Source organism: Pagrus major, chromosome 16 (assembly GCF_040436345.1).
Source record: "Pagrus major chromosome 16, Pma_NU_1.0".
NCBI lineage: Eukaryota > Metazoa > Chordata > Actinopteri > Spariformes > Sparidae > Pagrus > Pagrus major.
The window spans coordinates 21,318,291-21,345,008 of NC_133230.1; the positions used below are offsets into that span (position 1 = coordinate 21,318,291).

At 41.2% G+C, this 26,718-nt stretch overlaps 1 protein-coding gene across 2 annotated transcripts; it reads left to right on the forward strand.

Annotated features, from left to right (window-relative positions):
• Positions 1–2,182: 2,182 nt before the first annotated feature.
• zfyve28 (zinc finger, FYVE domain containing 28) lies at positions 2,183–26,633 on the forward strand. Of its 2 annotated transcripts, none has more exons than XM_073484161.1 (14): positions 2,183–2,512; positions 15,878–16,018; positions 18,230–18,367; positions 18,566–18,768; positions 18,911–19,000; positions 19,230–19,319; positions 19,413–19,514; positions 19,608–21,128; positions 21,406–21,501; positions 21,986–22,149; positions 22,237–22,353; positions 24,278–24,382; positions 24,515–24,618; positions 24,739–26,633. In XM_073484161.1, exons 1-14 carry the CDS (start codon positions 2,477–2,479, stop codon positions 24,868–24,870), a joined length of 3,039 nt encoding a protein of 1,012 aa, XP_073340262.1. In that variant the 5' UTR covers positions 2,183–2,476; the 3' UTR covers positions 24,871–26,633. The 2 variants fall into 2 exon arrangements, with proteins under 2 accessions (XP_073340262.1, XP_073340263.1); XM_073484162.1 differs by having other exon boundaries at positions 24,281–24,382.
• Positions 26,634–26,718: the final 85 nt, after the last annotated feature.

A 26,718-nucleotide genomic window follows, 5' to 3' on the forward strand; every position in this document is an offset into this window, starting at 1 on the left:
TAAATCTTTATTGTTGTGCTGTTTTGTTCAGCATGTTATAAACATTCATGGTTTTAATCCATCCGATGCAGATTAACAGTGTGACATCCTGATCCTTTGTTGGCTGCCATAACAATAATTATGACGTAGCATATCGTGACGTCTGTGCGAGACGTGCGCTGCCTTCACGGGCAGTTGGGAATTTTGCAATGTGCATTTCAACCTGATAAATAAAGCAAGGAAAGAATGTAGCCTACATGGCAATAATCCGATGCAGGTTAAGGCAGCAGGCCTGTGAGTGATTGTAATAAATAACTGTTAGAGGGAAAGGTGACTAACTTCACATCAGGGTTTTGAGGAGTTAGTGGGGGAAAAGCTGATTACTGAGCAAATCACATGCAAACTTGGGTTTTAGAGTAGTCTCACAAAGCATCATCTGAACCTTGCCATAATCTCATTAACAGAAGCAGATATTTGTGGCCATGTAAACAAAGTTGTCGGGTTGTTAGTTTATATATATGTATAAATCAGGCTAAAAGGTTTTAGTATTACAGTGGTAAGACTTTACATTTAATTTTCAATCAAAGATTGAGCTGTAAGAATGAACTAAGTCTAAAGACAACATGGACTGTCTTATTTTAACATCTACAGTGTCATTACAACAGAGCAAACTCAGCTCTCAACGTGCTGCTGATGAAGGCTGTGTGATAAGGTTGAAAGCTCCAGAATAAAACGAGTGGACTTCGATCTGAGATTGTTTTTCAAGGTAATGTCCCTACTCAAGAATTAACTTGGATTTAAGTGACCATCCAAGCAAAACTTTTGTTTATTGTTACTCAATGATGGAATGTAACTGAGTTTTGAGGTACTTGGACTTGACTTGAGTATTCCCATTTTCTGCTACTTTATATCATAAATAAATATTGTACTTCATATTCCACTACATTTACTTGACAACTTTAGTTACAAGTTACTTTGTAGATTTCATATTGCATTTAAGACTTGGTACTTTGTGTATTGGTGACTTTAAATTTTACCAAAACACAATATCTTTTACTCAAGTAAAATGTTTAGGTACTTTTGAAACACTGTTGTTATTTTACTTGAATTCCTGATTCTTACTATGCTGGAGGATGTATGTGCAAAGTTTGACAACTGCTGATGTGCTGAAGAAAGTTTCTTTGTGTTTACCTTCTGAATTTAAGTACTCCTAACATATATTTTATATTATGTTCTATCAATGAAATTTGTAAACTGTGCATGTCTGTCCGTCCTGGGAGAGGGATCCCTCCTCTGTGGCTCTTCCTAAGGTTTCTTCCATCTTTTTTCCCCCTCTTAAAAAGGTTGTTTTTTTTCAATATGGCAAGTTTTTCCACACTCGAATCGAGGGTCTAAGTACAGAGGATGTCACTCGCTGTACAGATTGTAAAGCCCACTGAGGCAATGCGATTGTGATTTTGGACTATATAAATAAAATTGATTTGATTTAATCTGATTTAATGTTTTTGTGACATTACAACTAGCTTGGGATACCAATTATGCTCCAATATACAACTTAATATACAAGATTGATGCGGGAACTTGAAACCTTCAGCGCACAAATACTGTAGATGGACATGTTTTCCAGCAGTACAATATGTACAACATATGCTGTGGGTCAACCGAATATTGGCTGTGATATGTTATAAAAATAAATTAATTTTAAAAGGCATTACCTTGGTTCTGATGCAATATGAAATCTACAAAGTAACTAGCAACTAAAATTGTCAAGTAAATGACATATTGTCCAGTAGTCACATATATATAGTATATATATATGTATATATATATATATATATATATATATATATATATATATATATATATATATATATATATATATATATATATATATATATATAATATTAGTATTTTCACAGAATGTAGATTTTTCTATGAGGGATATGGATTTTGAAGTGGATAATTCAACATTTTTAGGAAAAATTATCGGAGTTAAGTCTCTATAAACGTTCCTGAAGGGGCATCTTTGAAAAAACTAAGAGATACTTACTGCTTTGTTCACATTCCCCATCAAAAGCACGGTATTTGGGAGCAGCACGTGAAGGCACCATTTCCTGGGAAAGTGGGAGGTGGATGTTGTCAACGTGACTGTCATCAAGTAACGTTAGAGGGGCAGAGAACAGCAGAGCCGTCGGTGCTCCGCTTGTCTGTATCGTCGGGACTTGGAAAGTGGCCGGGCGGGGGAGACGAGACGGGCAGCCAACCTTCGGGATTCAGTGAAGATGGAAATAAGTCGCTGCTTTCGGATATCTCCTCTGTGCGCTTCCAGAGCCGCGTTGTAACGTTCAGGACAACTTACCCTGCGCTGTGTTTTGTACATTTTCCGATTTGGACCCAGCGCTAGCTAGCTGTAGCAGCCCACCGCTGACAGTGTCAGACACACAGGTACAGGAGAGTAGAGGAGGGCTTGGTGACAAAGGAAGGTGGCGAGGTAACGATGAACCGCTTTCGAAAGTGGCTGTATAAGCCCAAGGTAAGTTATCATGGATTCACACGCTGTGTCAGCGCTGCAGTCAGTCATTTTTTATGCATAGCTGTGGAGATAGCTAGCAGGACAGCCGATCAGTGAGGCTCGCTAGCCTGATCACTTCATACACTGGCTGGAACACATCTGCTAACTGCTAGCTCCTGATGTTACAGTGTATCCAGCAGCAGCAGCAGCAGCAGCAGCTCCTCTCCCTTTGTTGTTGTTGATGCTTTTGTTTTCCATCGGTCGTCAGGGCTTCAATGTTGAAACCTGAAATGTACACTGAGTTTTACTGGCTGCCTTCAGCTGACAGTGTCATTAATGTCAGGTATTGTTGAAGTGATTTATTTTTATTATAGGCAGAAACAAATTATTTGTAAAGCCTTAATGATAACAGCATGATTACTGATAACAACAAAGCAACACTGATGATTAAATAATAATAAAGATGATTTATTAATAGTAGTAGTAATAATAATAATAATATAATTGTGACGTCATAATCATTTTACAAAATAAGAAATATATAGAAGTGAAATAGATTTTGATAGAAAAATAAACAAAAAGCTCTGTGGCATTTTAGGTCCTTTCAGTATCAGTTAATCTACTGTTTATTTTCTCAAATACTTTTTAATTAATTAATTTTGGTGTATAAAATGGCAGAAACTGTTTTAAAAATTGATAATTTGCTGAAGCCCAATGTGAAATGTAGTTTTTGCTCAGTCTGACTAACATGAGACAAAGAAAAGCAGCAAAACCTCACTGACAAACTAATTGACTCATTGATCATCAGAATAGTTCATTAAATTTCTCTAAATGTTTTATAAAATGACTAGAATTGCATGTATATGCCGTTTTCACGGTATATTGTTGTATTTAAATGGACGATTATCATGCCGCTTACATTTGCTTATCTACTGTATTGAATTCTACTATGTTAGTGTAAGTGAAAAAATAAGTTTATATCAAGTTTCATGGACAGGACATGATATGTTGTGAAACTAATAAATATAGATTTTTTTAAAATTGGTTATCGTGCCCTGAAAATGTATTGTCACAACCTTATAAATGACTAATTTATTATCAGTATAGTTAATTATTTACCTTAGTTGTGTAATTAAATGACTAAATGTTTCAGCTCTGTAGCGTTTCATTTGCTACTTGTAGAAGTCGCCCTAAACTCTGTTCAGAGCAAAACGCATCACATCAGCTGCTGCTCAGGCACAGGACAGAATCATCACCTTTGTGGTGAGCTTGTAATGGATGTGCTGTGACTCTTTAAATCAAGCCCAGACTGTGGAAACATGCCTGACACAGCAGAGAGAGTATTGAAGGCTTGGTCGCCCTGTTAAATGAACAGTTTAATATATGCCAACGACAGCACTTTTCAGGTTTTTACTCATGTAAATATGAATATTTCTCCAGGGAGGGAATTCTTGTCACTTTAACGATGACTTCCACGCAGACAAAATTGCATAAATCAGAGGCAAAATTTGCTGAGAGTATCACTAGAACAATAAACCATCATAGATAATGTGCTCAGGTTGAGATACTCCTACATAATCTACTTTCAGAGAATCCAGAGCTTGAGATGTTGTAATACTTAACGTGGGTTTACAGCCTTAATGTGCTCATAAACTTGTCCCAATTACTCACATGCTCTTCTGGAAAGTTTGCTATTTACACGTAAGACTGAGCAACTATTCCATTGAAAAGCACTTTGCAAAATGATGTAAACCACTTGTACTACACAGTATTCAAATCTGGCCTCTTCTGGAGGATGATGGGTACAAAAAGGTTATTATTATCAACTGCAGAGGATTTATATAAAAACATTATGGAATTAACCTGAATTTCTTTAACTGTTATTTCTCAAGTAAAAATCTTGACTTCTGGAGGCTGGAGGCTGAAAATGAAAAGTTTTCTTCGCTAGTCTGCACAGCTAACTCCAGACAGGCCTGAATAACATTTTAGCATGTTTAATGCATCGTGTCCTTTCAGTATATTGGCATAATAGCTGCACATAAAAGGTTGACCTTGCATCGTCGCTGCTGGAGATCATGAGTCTCAAAAGCAGATTTTTAAATTGATAGAAGCTGAGGAAAATATACAGCAGACAGCCTCTTATACAAGTCGGTGACTCTGGTGCGGCGTTGTATCTATTGGCAGACAAAGTCTTATTTTTTGCTCTACTGAGTTTTGTCAACATGTATTTCTAATTGGCAGTGTATCTGGTAATAGAAGACAACTGAGTCTCCATATCAAACAATAATAATACAGTAATTAGAGGTTTTGCAACAGTAAAGTCAGACAGGGATCAAATAAAATGTCTGTGATTATACATCATCCACCTGCTCTTTACCACATACACGCACCTGCGTCACTCCTCTTTTCTCTGTTTAACCATGTTTGCTGTCACAGCATTTCAGTAGTCCATTGTTGGGGTTAGGCCTAAGTGTTGAGGTTCACCGGAGTATTGTCACATTCATGAATGACCACTGACTCCGAAGTGCTGAGCTATTACATCAGTGCCTCTTCTGCCAAATCACAGCCATGGTAGGAATTAGCAGAATTACACATAGGTCTGTGGGCTTTTAATGACCACTTTTCTGGCTCAAAGGAGTGAAGAGAAAATTACTAAAAGCCTCTGTAATTATGCCGATCAGCATGAAAAGACAACAGTTAGAAAGGAGGGTGCACATCACTTTATGCTGCTGCGACTAAAGCTTGCAAGTTGTTTCCCTTTTTTTGCACTGAGAGAAAATATTTCTGTGGTAATTAAAATCTGTGCCCAACCCACATATTCTGGCATTTATAGTTAAAAAACAGCACAGCGTTGTCATTTTGCATCAACAGTAAGCCAGTTTATTATTGAACTACATTCTCCTGGAGAGAGAAAAGTGTTGAATCAGCATGTTCCCATGACTGAAGCAGAGCTATTGATATTTCTAGAGCTGCTCTTTAGCTCCCCCGATAAGTCCTACTGAGGAGGACTTTCCTTTTGCCCCTGCTACACAATCCCTTCCCAGTGTGTCTGAGAGTCATGTGCAGCTCTGTGCGGGACATAATGTACCTGTCATTTTTGCTTGTCATCAAAGTGCCAACAAGAATGGCTTGTCCTGGTTTGTCTGTAAGGCTGTAACGATTAACTCACCTAAGGTCATGAAGATTTCTCTGTGTAAAGGGAGATTTTTTCACATTTCCTCTTTGCCCTTAAACTGGTTTAGCTGTTTTTTATGTGAATAGTTAGCCTTGTTCTTAGTAGTTTGTTTTCTTTTATCTGACCGCTCATTTGTTGAACTTTGTACATCTGCAGGAAAAGGCTTTATAGGCAAAGAGGCTTCGGAGAGGGTGAAATCAGGGGAGAAGTATTCATAAAAATCTGCTTTATCACACATCCCCGCAGTCCCAAACATAGATGAGTCCTGGCTCAGGTTTTCCAAGCAGCCAAAATGGCCACTGTCTCCTCGCTCACCCCCACGTTCATCAGCGGCGAACTTGCAGAGTGACTGACGGCGAGAGAGAGAGAGAGATGTCAGGAGGCTAAACCTGTGCACTTCCTCTGTAGCCTGTGTTCCTCTCTTGGTTGTTATTCCATCAGGCATTCAGGAGCTGACCTTCAGCTCCACACCGCCTCATCTGTCAGTGTGACGGCTCACATCTCGCACCAGGCCCAGGTGCCCTCACCTCCATCTACAGGATGCTACTAATTTGTCCCCCCACCCCCCACCCCACCGGACAGTTTAGTGCGATGGGAGCTGCTCTCCTCCTTATCGAAATGTCAAACAGATATGTAACAATGTAGTCTGTTTGCAAGTGTACGAACATACGTAATGCAAATGCCCAGATTGCTTTGATAAGGTCACCCAACATGTGACAGAACTAGGAATAAATACATCTTAATTTTAGAAAAGTATAATTCACGGTGAGAAATCTCGACCAAAATAGTTGTAAGTTTATAAGTAGTTTCTCGGTGTAATCTCCTAATTTAACCTTTTTAATTATCTCCCAAATTCCATTCATTTCTTAAGTCATTTTATGATAACCGTGCACTTTATTTATTCATTTAGTGTAGTGTAAATATGTTGCCCCAATAGCTTGTCTTCTGCCCCCTACCTAACCCTAACCCTACCTCCACATGCAGTACATGCTCTTAGATTTCAATTAATTTGTTTGTGACTTGTTTGTTGTACAGCTTTATCTTTAGTATACAGTAAAATATAGGACCAATATTGGCTTGTAGCTTGTAAAATTTCAAACAGCAGGTAACATTAAAAATATAATATCTAAAAACCTGAAATATACTCTGGTAAATGACACAGTAACAAAGCCTTTACAATGTAAAGCAAATCAAAACTGTAATTAGATAAATTAAGACAATATTTCCAGTCCTAGCTAGGACTGTAGGAAATGGGCTAATCATTTCAACTCTAAAGAAAAGTTTAACCTATTTGGATTCAATGGTTTAAGGTCAAATTTCATAAAATCATCTGTTTTATATAAAGAAACAATGGTGTGAAATCCTTTGCACACATGTTAATGAAACACAAAGAGGGATGTAAGTATTTACTGTGGTCATAAATCATTGTCAAGCCCCCATAAAAGATGCTTTGGAGATGTTTGTCTACACTGTCAGAGAGGAAACACGACATGTTGACAGATGATGGTTCCGACAAAGCAACACATTTTTACTAATCGTCCACCCAGGAGCCAGTTTTCCCTCTGTCTTCTTCTGCCAGCTGTGTGGGCCCTAAAATGCATCAGTTGAATTTGATTTTGAAAGGAAGTGTTCAGCTATGAAGAGGTGGGGATGACACATGATTAAAACAGCAGTAATAGCTATATATGTCTTTATTACAAACTCACTAAAAGCTGTTGGAACGTGGTGGCAGGGTCATTATGTTTTGTATTAATGGTTTTTTTAAAAGACAAATTTCAGCAACTCTACAATCAGATTTTCAAGCAGGCTGCACAGATATTAATATTATCACAAATATGTCTTCAGTGACTTTTTCTCTGTGCAGGTGGTTAATTTATAAGAAGAAAAAATCTAATTTTGTATGCCTAGGACTTTTTTTCTTTTGGCTGTGGTATCAAAAGGGAATCGACTTTTATACTACTATTGTATGGAAGTTAGAAACAGCCATCACTACGGCCTTGAATTGAAGTAGTTTATACTTGATAGTTTTAAAATGAATTAGAAATTATTTGTTGTCAACATTTAGCTACTTCTACAGAGTTAATATGTTAACATGAAACAAAAATCTAAAATTAAAGATGAATGCGTATCATGTACAGTATATTTTCAATAGAGCGTTGTTTTTGGGTATATTATGTCACAGCTCTTAGCAATGGGTGAATCATGGTGGTTGGTTTCCTCAGTAATGATTGCTCCACTTCTACAGAGTATGACAGGCTTGGCTGTAGTAGGTTCTGCTGTTGTTTATGTGATGTATCTCTTGTCTCTTGTTTGCCCTTCATTTGTCATTCATCACTACCCTGGTTTGTTTGTGAATACTGCTAAGATGCAAGAAGAAGAGCCAAGAGCAGGCAGACACACAATTAAGATCCTTGCAGAGTTGTTTCGGCACAGTTGGCACAAAGTTGATGGAAGAGGGAACAGCAAACTGCTGAGCAGCGGCCGGTGCTGCTTCATATTTAGCCTCGTTTCAGGAGTTCTTTGTGGATGTCCCATTCTGCTTACCCACCAGCCATGGGGTGATTGATTTGATGTCAGCTGCCGGGATTTAGAGAGCTGACCCTAGTGCAGATCGAGACAGGCCAGGCGATTGAAGGCCTTTTTAAATTCATTGCAGGATTGGGGAATCAGGGGCCCACTGTCCGAGGTGTGGGGAAGCGATGATTGAAGGAAAGTAGCTGTGGAAGAAGAGTGAGATTTAAAGGTTCCACAGAGAATCACTCGTTTCTTATCGGCAATAATTCGTACCCTCTCTGATTTTAGATTTCTCTCAGATTCACCGATAAAAACATAAAGCATGCATTCAAGGTGCCCTTTGTCTATATTATGACTGACTATTCAAGAAAGAGCCAGAATATGATATGCCACCCCTCCTGCTCTGGGCTCTGTCTCAGCGGCAGGGGAGAATGGGAGGGAAAGGAGGAGAGGAGGAGAGTATTTTTGGGATTAGATTTTGGCTTTGGTTACAGTTGACAGGAGATAAGATGAGACGATGCCGCTCTTTAGCAGTCTCGTGTTTTTTCTGGATCATTGGATTGGGATGATTAGAAATCTTGAAGAATGGACAAATTGAAACAAGATTTTTGATAGAGATTGATAGTATGGCTTGCTTTTTAGAGGAAAACAGTATGTGTTCAATGGATGATCATTAAATTGTGTCTGTGTCCTTTTCATCCTCTTCTTCATCATCTTCAATTAAGGTGCAGTTGCACAAGTTAATGACTTGCTTGCATTACATCTCCACAGACAGCAATCAAAGATATGTGTTTGCATACACACACAAGCTGTTGCTGTCCACGGCTGTCAGTGGGACAGCCCAGGCATTGACAGCTCTCAGTCAGTGTTTGTAACAATGAACGGCATATGGGCAGAATTAGCCTGGTTGTGAGTCATGCACAGTCTCAACAGTGAAGAGGGGATGTGGGTCAGGAATCATGACAGTACATAGGTGGGTTTGTTTAGAATTCCATTTGTTTTAGTGAAACTCTTAGAGGTGACGTATGTAAAAATTGCCTATCAAATTCATACATAAACAACTACGAGGCAGCATATCACTAGAGTAAACGCTACCTGCTGCTAACTGTAGCTGCTGTTAGCTAATTACCTCGGTTAGCTGTGCAGTTAGCAGTCCGGACTGGGAGCTTGAAGCTATTTCTTCGCATTCGGTTGATAATTTAAGTTAATTTTGAAATGTTTTCAACTAAAATTCTTACATATAGCACCTTTAATGACAGGGATGACACTTTTTCTGTTGTTGGTCCTTTTTATATAAAGACAGGGGTCATGCATCTCCAGCAATCTTCTCATCTCGTCAGGACTCCATGAAAAACATTGTTCATGTCGTTAATTTTGTAAATCTAAAACAGTTTACCAGCCAGTTCTGGATTGTATAACCAGATTATTTCTTGCGTAAGAACCTCCCTGCGGTTGCTGTGAAGAGGGGTGTCCCCACGTGGCACAACACTACCGTCAGTGGGATCCTGGACAGGCTTTACAGCCACCTAAATCCTCTGTGCCCCCCTGTGTCACCTCAGCCTGCCATGCTTAACATGTGCCAGGCACATGCACAGGTCATTGCTTAGTCCAAATGCCAGATTAGGACAGCCCTCAGAGAGGAGACAAGCTCACAGATTATACCATCAGTCCAGATGGGCAGACCACTCTGAATATTGTGTCAATGACCAGAGAGTTAAGTCGGCTGTGGATCCAACTTTCAGCTGGTTGCTGCAGAAATACCCCTCAGCAGTCTTTATTTAATAGGAAATCTGTCTTAAAATGCGACCATAATGACTGTAAAACAGTTATGCTTGAAAGCTCATCATCAATAACTTGGTAGTTGCAGAAAACAACAGAAGTGAGGAGAAACTCCTGATGCAAGCTGAACATGAAAGGAATGACTCGACACAACTCCAGTATAAGGCTGTATTCTTAGAGAGATAATCCTTTTTTATTCTGCCAAACTTAATATAAATAATGTCCGAGGAAGTTTCCTTGTTTGTTACCAAAACGATTGGCTCACTCTCGCCAGGGCTTTTATGCTGAGTCCTGAATAATAAATAAGGTGATGAACTGTATCCGGCTGCTTTTTTGCCAGTCTGCCAGCTGACTGGATGAAGCAGAGTGAACTGGTTTCCCCCCTTACAATATTTGCTTCTGATTGTTGGAAGGCAGCCAGAAGGCAGCAAATTGAGCCTGGAATAGAGTATGGAGGGCAGAGGCAAGGTTTCTCATAAGTCCCTTAAGTGGGCTCAGTGTGCACGCACCGATGCTATAGACGTTCATGAAGCATTAGCCTGACGGCTTCCATCATCTGCACAGTCTGAATAGAAATGGAGCCCGGAATCAGCATCTCAAGGAGAAAGCTGGCTGAGAAGATGTTAATCGTACAACAGCGGGCGACTTTCGGTAACACGTTTCAATAAGAGTCACACCGCCATCGCCTGTTATTGATTTAATGTTAAACAAAAGGGACAGAAATTTCACTGAGTCATCGTGAAATGATGTGATTGAGGGGGTTTAACAGTAATTGTCACTCTGGATGAAGTCGTGGGAGCCTAATAGTCTGAAATGATGGGTTTGTGACCGCCACGGATAGAGTTTTTGAGTCATCTCAAAGAAAGGGCAGCCAGGACGACTGACAGCAGGAGTATAACAGGAGAGTGGCACGCCGCAGGGGGCAAGAGCTGGATCTGCTGAATCATATCCTCACTTACGCAAGGTAGAGCTGTCATTGATGATGATGACACAACTTGCAAGTTCCGGAGTCAGATCGCCAGATGTTCACACACTTTCATACCCTTGTTTCTTAATTTGATCAATAGTTTTTTCTTTTGTCTTTTCCTTTTTAAAACATTTTTTATGTCTATATAATATTTCAGTCTGGAGGTTTATGAAGTAGGAATGATTTTACTTTTAATAACTGCAAGTTATTTGAAGACCACATTTTTAAAAAAACCTTACTTTTACATTTACTAGGTGTGTGTAAAGTAAATGTCAAGGCCACTGCTTCACTCTGTGCCAGCCTATGTTATGTAAGCAGATGAAAACAGGCACTTGTTTCTAAAGACAGCCCATTTTATTTTACGTTTCAGAGTCCAACATCATGACTGACTCATAGTCCATGTAACAAGGTAAATGTTACCATTGAAGGCTTTAGATTTGAATTTCAAACAAAGGATTAGTCTGTATTTCATGACTTGCATGGCCTCATCTCTCAATGACAGGTGGCCCTGTTAATCACAGCTGTTAACTGTGCTGAATTACATTAGATTCAAATAGCATTTGACTTATGACGTGACACAGGATTTTATTGCGCCAGCTTTTAAAAAGGTAGATTAGCTTGTAAAGACTTTTGTAATGTGTAGATCGGTTGCCAGGAAACATTTGGAGTGTTGTCCAATCAAAAACAATCAACTGTGTAAACTGGAAGTCACTGTAGCATTACTACCATAACATGACTCTCAAATATAACTGATTTTGGAGGCTGAAAAATATAATAAACTTTTCTGCTAATTCTCTGTAAATGTAGGTATGACTGTGTTTGATTTATCCATAAATGTATTTGTAGAGATAGTGGTTGAGTGGCTGATGTTGAACCGGGTGCAACCTGCCCTGGTTATCATACTAGTGTCATAAATGGTAAACATCTACATTACATGAAATTTTTGCTTGTCAGTTCTGACTTAATCTTCTCGCAAAATGATGATTACAGTACACCGATCATATAGACCAAGCAGTTCAGGCATCGCTGCCTATCTAAAAGTAAATCAGCATTTCTCAAACATTGCCTGCCTTTGACTTTTCCCCCATGATGCAATGCTGCAGGAATGTTCCCTCTTGTGTGAGGAATGCTGCAGCAGGAGGAGGCTATAGGACAGTGTCTGTCTCAAATACTTCTTTTCTTCCTCCGTCAGCAAGCGTTGGCCTATATGCTTCAGAGATCGTGTTGTGCCTGCGCTAGAAAAAGGTCTTTCACTGTCTCCCACTCCTGTTTCCTGTTTGGTCATCATGACATTTTGTATCATAGACTCTCTCATTGTTGTGCAGTTGAGTAAATTTCAGTCAAGTCTGACTCCTGACTGGTGATATCATTGCCTTTCTCACTGTTCAGACCTAATTTAGCAGTGGGTTTTTTCGTGCTTCCTTGTGTCTAATGATGATTAGGATTAAGCTTACACATTCAGAGAAACCCACTTAAATTTATTTCTATTATAGTAACGCCAATGCAATGATGAATAACACTATTTACACTCCTTTCTGCTGATTTATGTTTTATTTCGCTATAGTACCATGGCTGTGTATTCCCATTCTTCGCAGATTATTTATATATAGAGCATGTATATGACCTTGTTAAGAGAGAACACTTGAGAAGAGTGTGAAACACTTTCTATATTTGCCTGCTGTAACACAGACTCAGTTGCCTGTTTGAGTTGGGATTAGATGCCTTTTCTGCATCGCTTTTCCAATTTATTCAGTAAACATGACATGGCAGAGACAAAATTCACAAACATGGGCAAAATATGCAGGAATATTGTTGATTTTGCTCTGTGGGACACATGTTGGCAAGTATCTGCTCCCCTGAAGTGTACTTGGCCAAGAAAACAAATACCAATCTGCTCTAATCCAGAGCTGCTTTTCTGTAACTCACCTGACTGCAGCTCTAACTTACACACATGAAAAGACAATACTAGTTGTTTTTCGGAAATTACAAATGATCCGTCTTGCAACCGTCTTTACTTTGACTATAAAAGGTCATCAAAATACAGTCTTCCCCATATTGATTAGGACATATCTCAGTCATCCAAATAACCTTTAACCATTCAAAATATGTTTTTCACCCTCACAGTAATAATGCGACAAGTACCCCAGCTGTAGGTTATATCTCTGTGTCTTCTCCTCGCTGTTTGTTTCATTATTAATGAGAGAGAGTGAGGGAACAGCGCCATGTATCATATTCAGAGAGAGAAGCGAGGGCCCACGGGGGGAGCATCACGCAACAGGAAGCACTGCAAACTTAAGGGAAAAGGTCCTGTGAGAGGTTTCGGTAAATACCAGTATTCAGTTTGACTTCACGACAAACACTTTCAGGCAAGTCGACGCGTGGCAGCCAAACGTGCCTGTTCACCGCCTCCCTTCTTCCAGTCTGCGCAGTCATGCTGTCCGTTTTAAGCTCCTGTGCCATCACCGGGTCCATGCGGTTTGTGATGATGCACGTCGGCATGTGGTCGCCATTTTCGAAACCATTAACCTTTCGATCAACGTGAGCACTCCCCAGGATGTGTATGTGCATGTGTAAGAGTGCATACAGTGTTTGTGTGATTTGAAAAATTGATATCTTGATTGTCCTGTAAAATTAGTTATTTCATTTTGGGTAAGCGATGCGAAGAATGAATTGTGATTTGGTGCTTCAGTGTCTCATCCCTACCTTGTGTGCTCAGACAGCAGTGGAATGATTTTCTACGCTGTGCTGTCGCCCTCCCTCACACTGAGGGGAGCATGGTGGGAGATAATGACATAAATCCTCTACCAGGGCCAGGCTCTCTAATTACACCTACTCTTCTGGGGAGCTTTCACACTATATTAACCTCTGTTAACTCCTCTTGTCAGAATTAATGCCATTTTTTATCATTTACTTTCCGACACTTGTTGAAAAATTGTTTACACAGGAGTGTGAATTTGTACAAACATGCCTTGTGTTTGCTCATAAATCATCTTGGCAAATGGGAGAGCAATCTGTTGTAAAACTGGCCTATGAAATGGCCTACTTACCTGATTTTATTTTTGTCCCTACAGACTGGCAGTATGTTGCTGTACTATGCAGCATTCATGTTTGTGCTGTATTGCCTCGACTTGACTGCTCTCTTTCTTTCTCAGTTTCTTGGTTTATTTGCAGGTGATTAGGGTTTAGATCCCCGAAGCAGAAGGTGACTAAAAGACTTAGATTCACTGTTGGGAGTGGGGGTGAAACTCTGCTAAATACTCTACCTGTTAACACCAACGTGCTGTAGTCGTGCAGTGTCGTAACCGGGAGACTTGCTGAACATAATATGAAATTCATGTGTTGACTTGCCCACAAGCATTGAGCTGGTTTTCTGGAGACTGCAGCTGTATTTCATTCATGCAGAGCTCTAAATAGTATACATGTTAATTTCCCTAAGCGCAACACATGGAAACTAGTATACTGAATGAACACAGGTCTAGTTGACCTAATGGTTAAAACAGAGCAGATCAAGAGTGTATTGTTTTGCACTCGCTCTGTATTGTTGCCTGATTTCCTCTATGCATGACTTCAGTTGCTAAATGTTGCAGCTGAAATGAGTAATTGATGCACCTTACAAGATCAACAAGCAGGTTGGACACGGGGGGGTTTATTCACATTTTTCTCTCTTTAATAAGGCATAAGACTGATAAGAGGGACCTATAGCCAGTTGTCCTGGCTTGACCTGGCCTGTACTCTGTTTAGAGTCAAATAAAAGTCTTGTTTGCTTTGATATTCAGTCATCTCCTCTGTAAATATTGGGTTGTTTTGAGATATAAGGTTGTGTCACACGCTTTCACAGCTGTTAACTCTGTGATATTTGTGGCCACAGCTTAAGAACCACTTGGTAAAAGACACACATTTTTGTAATGCAGTACTTTACTATAATTAGGGTTGCAACTAATGATTATTTTCATTATCGATTGATCCAAAGTCCAAAGTGGCCCCTTAAAATTGCTTCCTTTGTCGAACCAACAGTACAAAACTCAATGACTGAAGAAAAGCATCAAATCCTTCCCTTTAAGAAGCTTCAAGATTGCAGCTCTAGCTGTGATCAGAATAAAGTTCAGTGAATCAAAGATATTTTGAGATATATTTAATTTGATGGCTTGCTTGATTTTTGGCAATCATATATTGGCAGAATGTATCGTCGGCCAGCTACAGCTTTCTTGAAGCGCTGACTGTGTGTCTGTGACTAAGACTCTCAGAATATGGTAAAAAGCTAACAAAATAATAATTTTTCTGTTCTAAAATATTGAGGTGCTCATCTTTAATAACCAAAATAGTAATATATATTCAATTTTCTATGGTGAGAAAACCACAATATCATGTTGCAACTTTTTAGAAAGACTGATGAAAGAAACCCAAAATGAGAAAATACGTATATATTCTGGCTGAGGCTACATATAATCTTAAGGAGGGGCTGGGCTTTTGGTGTAGGATGAGGAAATATAACAAATAAGTCAAGTTTAAGAGAGTGAATGCCCTTCTATGATACCAGAATGAATGTATTTCGTTTTTTGACTGTTTTTAACAAAACAAGACATTTGACGTCACCTTGGATTTTAGTAAAAATTGTGATGGGCATTTTTCGCCATTTTTATAACATATTATAGACAAATTGACTTATCTATTATTCTACGGATTAAAAGATTAACAGCTGCTAGCTGCAGCACAACCTACATTGTGAAATAAGCTGTTAAGAAAAACACAGTCAATGAATCAAAACTTGGTCACACCAAGCATCGAGAAAGGGGTAGACTATTTACAAGTCAAGTAATTAATCATCACAGTCATTTTAATTTATAATGTTTTTGTGTTGTTTCTGTGCATTGCATCATCTGTATTGCTTCTCATAAACAGCTGTGCACGTATTGAAAATGACCTCCTTGTGTCTCTTTGTGTTTCTGTGCAGAGGACAGACCCTCAGCTCTTGGCCCAGTTCTACTACGCTGATGAAGAATTGAATCAGGTGGCCACCGAGCTGGACGGCCTCGACGGCAGGAAGGACCCTCAGAGATGTACCCTGCTAGTCAACCAGTTCCGATCTTGTCAGGTCAGGAAGGAGAATCCGATACGCACAAAGTCATCATCTACGTCTATTTGAATTACTGTTGATATCTCATTCATTCATTATAGATGTTATATGAAAATAGGCCTTTAAGTGGAGTAAAGCTCCTCCTATCCATACTGGCCATCAACAGATCCCTTCCTAATGCACTTTCAATGGAAGTGATGGCGGACAAAATCCACAGTCCTTGATTTGTTTACTTTATCTGAAACTATTATGTATTATCGTTTCAATTTAAACTCTAGCTTGTGTTTGTCTCCGAGCCACAAATTTTCATGTTTACTCTAACTTCTTTTCATACACATGATCACCTAATTGGACCTTGGTTTGGCCTGGAAGCTAAAAATAGACAACAACCTTATCATCCCTTTCTGAATTAAGGAGTGGTGATATGACCTGGCCTTACAAACATTACTTGACCGAGTTCTGATATCAAGCAGGTTTGCTGATAAGATGAGAAAAGCAGACTTTGTTTAGACTTTGTGTGTCATTTGGGTTGTTAGCAAATGGTAACAAGAGCAGCTTCTTTGGTAAGAGGCACTTCATAACTGTAGATATGATTGAGGTAACTGTGTTACAAAAATAGGTCAGAAATTGGTCTTATTTATTTTACTCAATGCAAAAAGTGCTGATGGAAGACAACCTGAGAATCTTAAGGTATAAATGTAGGTGCAGGTTATTGTTCGGGGCTGAGAGGAGCTTAGAAGATGTTGCTGTGTGCATGAGTGATGACTGCCATGCTGCATCATGCTGGGAGAGCTGGAGGTGGTGGAGGGGAGGTCGTCATCTGGCCCGTTGTGCCTTAGCCTCCCCTCACCGCCACGGCACACAGGGAAGAACCCCTTAATAAGGTCATCACTTGATCCCCGACTGTTCTGTCTTCCTACGCTCCATCCTTCCCTCTGCCAGTCTGTCACCTCTTTTCTTTGGTATCTCTTCTCAGTTTCTTTCTCTTTTCATTGTTCTGATGCTCTTCTTCTTCTTTCATATTAGAGTCTTTTTAAATTAATTTGGTTATCACCTGAAATTGATCAAGATGAGACATTCTAGTAGTTGTGAATGATTAGCTCATGTTAGGATGCATCCATACCTCAAATCAGTCTCTGGTTTTCTCGCCCTACAAGTTGCAGTGAAAATGTTTAGCAGCAAAATCTCAGCACTTGTATGTTCAGACAGGGGTCTTTTCAGTGGTGTGCCCCCTCACAGGTTTTTGGAGAATGAATTAAGCAGCATGATACACCACAGCCCCAAGAATAGAAGTGCTCTCCAAGTGCTCTCAAGCCAAAATTTTGCACTTGAACCTGCCACTGCAGCTATCGGCTCTTATTCATGGGCCTCTGTGGGGGTTGCTGGCATGCTGCTCATATTATGTTGGCACGGCTGTTCTTACGGTGTGGCCTGCTGGAACAGGCAGGCGAGTATATGTGTGTGTGTTTGAGATGGACAAAGATTGAGTTAGATGGCGCACACAAGGGACAAAGGAAAAGAAAGGGTCAGAGATAGACGGTGTAAAGAGTGAAAGATAAGCTGAAAAAAAGGATAGAAGCCAGTCTGTGTCAGGTGTCACACTTTAAACCCATCAGTAGTGATGGTTATAACCGGTGCCACCCACTGGGAGACGCTCACAGACATTGGGGTGGTGCTCAGACTGGGCCAAGACACACACACACAGCCATAAAGGAATCGGTGGCTAAGCTCTCCTTCTCAAAGCTTTTTAATCTTTCTCCTCGGGGCGAGCAGAGAAAGACGCAGTGCTGTGCCTGACAAGATTACAGTGCACTGTGCAGCTGTGGTTGAGTGAAAGGCTCATTGTAAGTCATTGTTATGGCTGTTGTACATGCCAGCGGCACATAAGCTCTTGATTAGCTCTTGCTGAGTGTGACACTGCATTTTCACTGCTGGAATTATGAGCTTTAGTTTAGTGTTTTTATTGAGGGAGAATGTAGCTGCGAGGGCCTTAATGGTCCTGTGTGCTTGTCAAATTGTTTTCATTCACTTCCTAATCAATGGTTTTTAAGTGCTGCGATACAGTGGCGTTCTTGAAAGAGGTGAAGCTTGGATTATTAACCAACATTAGGTAATCAGAGTAAACACTGAGAAAATTGCTTTTCAGGAACAGATTTGTACTCACTCGTGTTTGTTCCTCTAACTTGTTTGTTCAATTCTGTTTCCTGTCACTCTTGTATTCATCTGCAGGACAATGTGTTGAACATCATCAATCAGATCATGGATGAATGTATCCCCAACGACCGGGCCAACAGAGACTTCTCTGTCAAGTTCCCAGAGGAGATTCGTCATGACAACTTGGCCGGGCAGCTGTGGTTTGGGGCTGAGGTAGTGTATTCCCTCCTGCGTCAGTCTGAAAGAAAACAACCTGGCACAGGCCCCACACAAATGCAGAAAAATACTGTATTTCACTTTTACAACTGTGGTGATTCATAATCGCTGAAGCGTGCCATTGTAAACATAATTTTCTCAGTTTAATCTTCTGTACAAGGCAAAATAATTTATGACATACTTGTTTCTGTGCAGTGTTTGGCTGCTGGCTCCATCATCATGAACAGGGAGATAGAAAGTATAGCAATGAGACCCCTTGCTAAGGATCTTACACGTAGCCTGGAGGAAGTACGCAACATCACCAGAGACCAGGCCCTGAGAGACCTCAACTTGTACACGGACCGCATGAAGGACGCATTGCGACATTTCGACGGCCTTTTTGCTGAGTTTGAGCTCAGGTAAATTAAGGACCAGACATTTGGCAATTGTCGCAACACAATTAATCCACATTTATCATCCTCTCAAGGATTTAGTTGCCAAAAACTTTCAACAAGGCTGTGATTGTCATTACGTTCCACTTTCTCTTTCTTTCTTTGCCAGTTATGTGTCAGCCATGGTGCCTGTGAAGTCTCCCAAAGAATACTATGTACAGCAGGAGGTGATTGTGCTCTTCTGTGAGACTGTCGAGAGGTGGGTTTACAGAGGAACAAAAATTTTAAAGGTCCCATATTGTATCGTAAGATTAGCATGTCTCTTTTGGTAATAAACCGGGTCTAGTTGCTATATTAATACTGTAAAAGAATCAAAATGCTCAATCTGTGGAGAAATGCACACGGCCTTCTGCCTTCATCTGGAATTCACCAGAATATAAATACTGTAAATAGGTTAATTGGTTGTTTCCTCTCTGCTTTTGTCTCAGGGCCCTGAAGCTGGGCTATCTCACACAAGATATGATTGATGACTATGAACCTGCGCTGATGTTTACAATTCCCAGACTAGCCATTGTGTGGTAAGTGATGCCTGTCCTCTCCGTTTTTCCGCCCACCTGATTGTTGTCTAGTCCCTCCTGTCCTCTTACAGAATTTTAAACATGTTTTGTTAGTGGGCTGGTTGTGTATTCAGAGGGACCTCTCAACCTCGACCAAAAATCAGAGGACATGTCTGAGCTCTTCCGGCCTTTTCGCACTTTATTAAAGAAAATCAGGTACAGTCTATGAATATATCATATAATTATTACATTTTTTTTAATGATCTTTGTTTTTATCTTTATTAATATGTTACAACAATGCTTTTGCAGAGACCTGCTGCAGACCCTGACTGATGAAGAGTTGATTACACTAGAGAGGAACTTGTGTATCTCTCAGGACGGGGAGTTGTCCACAGAGCTGGCCACAAACTGCTCATCAGCTCCCGTCCAAGAAAATAACTCATCCTGCAGCCCTGCTAATGACACCTCCAAGGGAGAGAGTGAGGGGGAGCAGGAGCATCTGGCTCTGTTTGTCCGTCCCAGCCAGGAGGAGGAAGTGGAAAAGGGCTGGGAGGAGGTAGAAACTGAGAGGGGGGAGGAGGAGCAGGAGCAGGAGCAGGGCCTGCTGTGTGAGGAGGCAGAGGAGGCCGAGTTGGCTTGCTCGATGCAGTACGATGAGGAGGAACTGGAGCAGCTCAACATGATGGTGTACCGCGTGGGAGACGAGATGTCCACCCTGCTGTCGCCTCCCAGCCAGGGTCAGTCCCCGGCACACCACAGAGGAGGGACAGGAGTCTCCAGTGGGGCTTCAAGCACTGAGACCTCTCCCCGTAGGCTCCTGGTGGGCCGAGGAAGGACAGGCATCTATGTAGAGGAGGAGGACAGGGTCTTCCTCATGGACGACCTGGATGCAGCAGGAGACAGCATCACCAGCATCTCAAGAGAGGCCAGTAGTTGTGTCGCCTCTCCTTCCAAAGCATCACAGTCTCCCCATTCCATGCAGCGTAAGCCGGGACTGCGGCCCGACTCTACCAGGAACGGCTGGTACTCTGGGGCCCAGTCTGAGCAGCCATGCCCACAGCCGCGCAGCCAGAACACACACTGTCTGAATGCAAAACGTCCTCCTTGCACTTCTGCTCCTGGCTCCGAACCTCTGCCTTACACCAATGGGTGGGAGATGGGCTTGGAGGGGACAGCGTCTGAAACAGCTGAGGTTATCGCCCACCGTATGGGTGGGATGAAGCTGTCTGCCACGGTCATCTTCAACCCTCGCTCTCCAAGCTTGACAGAGCTGGCCGTGGATAAGCTGTTGCTGCCGCGGCCCGCTCCCTCTGAGATTGAGCCCTGCGGCCCCCTGGTGGCCACTCACTGCCTGCTTAACTCCTGCGTCTGCTGCGGGAGCTGTGAGGATGGCCACGAGGATGCCATAACCACAGAGAGCACCGGACTTGGGTTAGGCCTTGCCCTGGGATTGGACAAACACTGTAAGACTGCTGCCCCCAGCACTGTCATCCAGTCTTCTGCTTGCCGGCTACCACCACGAGGTCACGAGCCTTGCAGTAAGGGTGAGCTCGCCCAGTTGACTCCCCCGTCTTCCCGCTGCTCTGCAGAGATACTGGAGGAGGATTCAAACTTCCAGCTCTGTGAGAAGTGCCTGGTGGTGGCTCCAGGACCAGGAAATCAGGCTCAGGACTGCGGCTCCAGCGTAGAGGATGGACCCACTCTGCTGGGGAGTGAAAAGAGGCAGCAGGCTAGTGGATGCCAACAGGGGGACAAGGAGACAGATAAGGATAAACCAGGAACTAAAGACTCAAAGAGGGACACCAAAGAGGACAGCAGGAGGAGCTCCAGGTGTGCTGTCACTTCTATGAGTCATTTTACAAGCTTATTGATTTATGTTACAGTGATCTTTTTTCTCTGGAGGACTTATGACCTCGACACAGTCTTTCATAAATGTCTGTTTTATTTCACCATATTTCATCATATATTTTGAATTATTTTGTTGCTTTCATCCATTGTTTGCATTTGACCTTATGTTGCCTTAATTCTAGCTGTGTGTTTCTTTTACTGTTGTGTTTGTGCTTCATTTATTCCTCCTTTTTTTTACTATTCATTTGGTTGTTTTTAGTTTTCAGAACTCCCCCCTCAGCTCTGTGTCAGGTAGTGACTGTGAGAGTGTGTCGGTCACCACATGTAGTCTATCAAGCAGTGCATACACTCCCAGGTAACCAATCACTCATGAAAGAATGTGTCACTGTAATATGTTTTAGGATTGTTTTTTCCTGGCCATGCTTTGATACTAACTAAAAAGTCCATGCATTATAGATGAACAGATTGCTTTGTAGTCTTTATGCCGTCCTTTGTTCACATTCAACAACTGATTGAAGTGTCAGTCACTCCTTCCCGTATGGCCTACAAGTGACAGCAGTAATTTGCCTCCTGGTTCAAACTGTAGATTTAATTAGACAGATGTTGGAGTGAAGATGTCCAGTGTATCAAATGATGACAGCAAAAAACTGGCAATTTATAATGTGCGGAAAAAATAGTGAAGAAACATGTAGCAAGTGTTTGTTTTTTTTCATTTATTATTCATCATCGTTCATTTAAAGATCAATATCTACAATTGATAAAGTATTGATTAACTATGGAAATTGTATTTGAAAAGCTCAGAAAAATAATCTTGTCTTGTCTCTCATCGCCCTGTCCAGCCCTGTCAGCAGTCTGACCCCCAGCTCGGGGACGTCAGAAGACCTGGACCATCAGGAGATCCAGCTGGCCTTGCAAGATGCCAAGATGGCTGCCAGGAACAAGATCCGATCGCGCTTCCACAGCAGCAGCGACCTCATCCACCGCCTCTTTGTTTGCATATCAGGTAAAAGCTCTCACTCTGTTCGTCGCCCTCCCCCATCTCTTTGTTTCCCTCACGCTGATATCCATTATGTGTTCTGGCATGATGCAGGTGTTGCTGATCAGCTGCAGACCAACTATGCCAGCGACCTTCGCAGCATCCTCAAGACTCTGTTTGAAGTCATGGCAACCAAGTGTGAGCAGGATGACAACGACAAGCAAAAGAAAGGTAAAGAACAAGTCTTGGATATACAAGTCTCGATATGTTTCAGTCCAATGTCCTTCTGTGACTAAAAAGTGGCTATCACAAAAGTTTTCATTGGCCCTATTGCTCAACATATTAAATGTGCTTGTAAAGATTTGATATTTGTCTGTAAACTTATGATGATTGTTGTTGTTACAGCGGCTATAATGGATACTTTTGTCATAGCAATGTATCAGTTGACAATGTGAACCAGTGATGACCCTTAAAGATTTATCACCTGACTCTGCAGCTCCCCTTGGCCTTATGAAATCTTGTAATGAGTTTCAGTTCATTGTTTAGCTGTCTGTTAACTTTACTGTTTTGATTCACTCTTATTACTTTTTATGGTGTCATTTTCAGCTGCAGCAGGCAGCAGCAAGAAAAGCTCTTAAAATCCACTGTACACGACCTGCTCAGCAGCAAACAGTCAAGAGTTACAGCTGGGCACTAGCTGGTTAACGTAGTGAAGCATCTAGCAGCTAAAGAGCCAGGTGTTTCCCTCAGGAGATTGTAAAAAACAGAGCTGTTGGGGGTGTGAATATTGGAAACACTTTATATTACATAACTGCTGGATGTGTAAATAAACAACTGTTAATTAAGTTCACCATTTCAACTTGAAAGGAGATGTGTCACTGTTGTTTCTGCTGACCGGCCTGTCTTTGTTTTTTTTTGTTGTTTTTTTTAAATAAAGGCTTTGCAAAGGCCCCTCCTTCAACCTATTTGAAAAAGTCATTCATACTTTTATCATATCATATTTTGAGGACTGTAATGCTTCCTCATCTGCCGTAGCTAGTCTAGTTTAATATTGTAGACTCAAGGTGTCACACTCTAATCAGCTAATTAACTCAAAACACCTGCAAAGGTTTCCTGAGCCTTTAAATGGTCTCTCAGTCTGGTTCAGTAGGCTTCACAATCATGGGGAAGACCGCTGACTTGACTTGACAGCCTCAAAAGGTCATAGCTAAAGAAGCTGGCTGTCCACAGAGTGGTGTATCCAAGCATATTCATAGAAAGTTGAGTGGAAGGAAAAAGTGTGGTAGGAAAAGGTGCACAAGCAACAAGGATAACCGCAGCCTTGAGAGGATTGTCAAGCAAAGGCCATTCAAAAATTTGGGGGGAGCTTCACAAGGAGTGGGCTGAGGCAGGAGTCAGTGCATCAAGAGCCACCACGCACAGACATCCAGGACATGGGCTACAACTGTCGCATTCCTCGTGTCAAGCCACTCCTGAACCAGAGACAATGTCAGAAGCGTCTTACCTGGGCTAAGGAGAAAAAGAACTGGTCTGTCACTCAGTGGTCCAAAGTCCTCTTTTCAGATGAAAGTAAATTTTGCATTTCATTTGGAAATTAAGGTCCCAGAGTCTGGAGGAAGAGTCCACGTTGCTTGAAGTCCAGAATCCACGTTGCTTGAAGTCCAGTGTGAAGTTTCCACAGTCAGTGATGATTTGGGGAGCCATGTCATCTTCTGGTTGTTGGTCCACTGTGTTTTATCAAGTCCAAAGTCAACGCAGCTGTCTACCAGGAAATTTTAGAGCACTTAATGCTTCCTTCTGCTGACAAGCTTTATGGAGATGCTGATTTCGTTTTCCAGCAGGACTTGGCACCTGCCCACACTGCCAAAAGTACCAATACCTGGTTTAATGACCATGGGATTACTGTGCTTGATTGGCCAGCAAACTTTTGGGTTTTCATGAGCTGTAAGCCATAAAACAAATAAAGGCTTGACATATTTCACTTTGTGTGTTATTAATCCACAATATATATACGAGTTTCCCTTTTTAAATTGAATTACTGAAATAAATTAACTTTTCCACGATATTCTAATTTATGGCGGTGCACCTGTATTTATCCAAAAAAACATCACTTGTACATTACATCAGTTTTACTTTCTTCCTCTGTGGTGTCCAGCAGGTCCTGTTCTGCGTAGTGCAGTGCTGGAGGACTGTGCTCTCTGTCAGGAGACCATTTCCTCATCAGAATTGGCAGCCAAGGCCCGGGAGGGCCAGTTTGAAGGTCAGTAAATCCACAAACAGAGCCACACAGTTTAGTTGAAATATCAGCCTTTTCCTTGTTTTCTCTACAGCAGACATACTGATGACTGGTGACAGGCATGCTTTGTTTTAACTGTCCCTAATTGCTGTGTAGACCCTCCAGACTGGGTGCCCGATGAAGCCTGTAATTCCTGCATTGCCTGTAAGGCTCCCTTCACTGTCATCCGCAGGAAGCATCACTGTAGAAGCTGTGGAAAGGTAAGATTGATTCAGGTGGCAGAATTCCCAGTTTAATGTGCACTTGATCAAGCTGATGACTCATACTTTGTGTGCTGTCATCAATTAGATAGTAACTAATACATCACTGTGTCATTTCAGATCTTCTGCTCTCGCTGCTCCTCCCATTCTGCTCCTTTGCCCCGATACGGCCAGGTGAAGCCCGTCAGGGTTTGCACTCACTGCTACATGTTTCATGTCACGCCGTTCTACAGCGACAAGGCCGGCATCTGACCCCAGATCATCACTGATAGCACAGCACAGCACAGCACAGCAAGAGCATATGCAACAGACAGATTCACGGCTGTGTACAAAGCAAATGTCACACTGCTGTGGTTAAACTAAATGGTTGTCATTGTACCTGCTGAGCAAGGCCTCAGAGTAAGGCCATTAGAGATGACATGAGCAGAGAGAGGAGACATGCAGCCACGAGTGATGACATGACCTGTTTCGTTTGCTTCAGAGAGACTTGTGCGTCACTGGGAACCAAAAGCTTTGATTTCAGTGCCCAGCCAACACAAATGATTCACAAATGCCTGTCTGACTAAAGAGGTGCAAAAGGGAGAGGGGATAAACAGGCAATAACAGATTTTGAACTGGCATTGTGCAACAGTCCTCTGTAGCAGTTTGCAGCACAAACTCATTACAGGCCACCTTCTTTGTTTTGTTGCTTTAGGTGTAAATGAAAGGACTTGTGACATATTTTCTTATGCTTTAGCGAGCTTCCTACATTTGTGCCAGAGCTCCCACGGGACTCGGATTACTCAAAAGAATGTAAGTCATGATAACCATGTACATAAGGATAATTCTGGTAATAGCTACACTACAATGTCTTCATTAAACAGTTGCTATTTATATGGGAACTGGAAAGGTTATCTCCACCTGGCCACCAGTCCCAGTAAAGCAAAAATGAAAACAACAGCTTTTATATTGAGATTCCTTTATGCTTTTAATGGCAATGAATGTGTAATTGTGTATCACTTTGTGAAAGGGGAAAGGTTTGGACAAGTTTGACAGATCACCTCTCGATGGCAATGGGCTGTGCCCCTTGCTTTTACAGTTGCACCACAGCATGTTTAGTTTTCTCTGGGGACTCCGCTGCACACTGAGATGGATAAAAGGGATTCCTTAGTCATCACTGTCAGGTCTTTGAAGGCCCCCTAGTGGAGAGTTGACCTCTCTTCACTCAGTGCTCTCTTCACCACATTGTGAATAGTTTGTTCTGAACCAGAGGCCTTCTCAGGTGCTGGCCTACACACTACAGGCCAGTTATTGTCCACTGATTTCTCTTCCTCACACTCGATATAGTGCAATATTGGGACTACTAACTGCAATGGTCCTGCACATTTTAGAACCAACCCTTTGCTATTTAGATTGTAGTTGTATGCCATTTCTTAAGAGAGATGTTATATTGGGGTTTACACTAAATTATTTCCATCTTTGGTTGTGGCGGTACATGGACAGGAACAGATATTTTGTTCCCAGACTGACTTCCTTTCTGCTCTTGAATCTGCTTCCATTGCAAATGACAGCATACAAAGTATCTTCCATGCTCATCATGTATTACAGTTTGTACATCTGAATGGTTTGAAGTTGCCGATCTACATAAATGGACCTTTGAACGACATCGATGTTCATTCTGCTCTGACGTAAAGCAGTTTCTCAGGCATTACATAATCAAAATCACTCACCTACTGTTGGATCAATCCTATTTTCATCAAAGAACATATAAAATCACTTTGAAAAGGTATGTTTTTTTCTTTTATAAAGAACAAAAATGTAAGAAGCTATAATTACTTTTATGTAAAATACATGGAATCATGCAGTAATGAAAGGGTGGGATATTCTATTATTGTTTCAGAGCTTCGTCTTATTTTGTAAAAATTCCAGGACATTTCCATGATAAGAGCTGTGTGAGATATTCGACAAACAAATAATGTTATATAGTTTTAAATGCGATGTATATTGAAATAAATTACTTTTTCCTGTTTAAAAAATGTCAACTGATGATTTCTTCTGTTTACTTTAAATGCAAAGTACCATTGAATTTCTGCCTTGAAATGTACCAATAGGTTTTTGCCC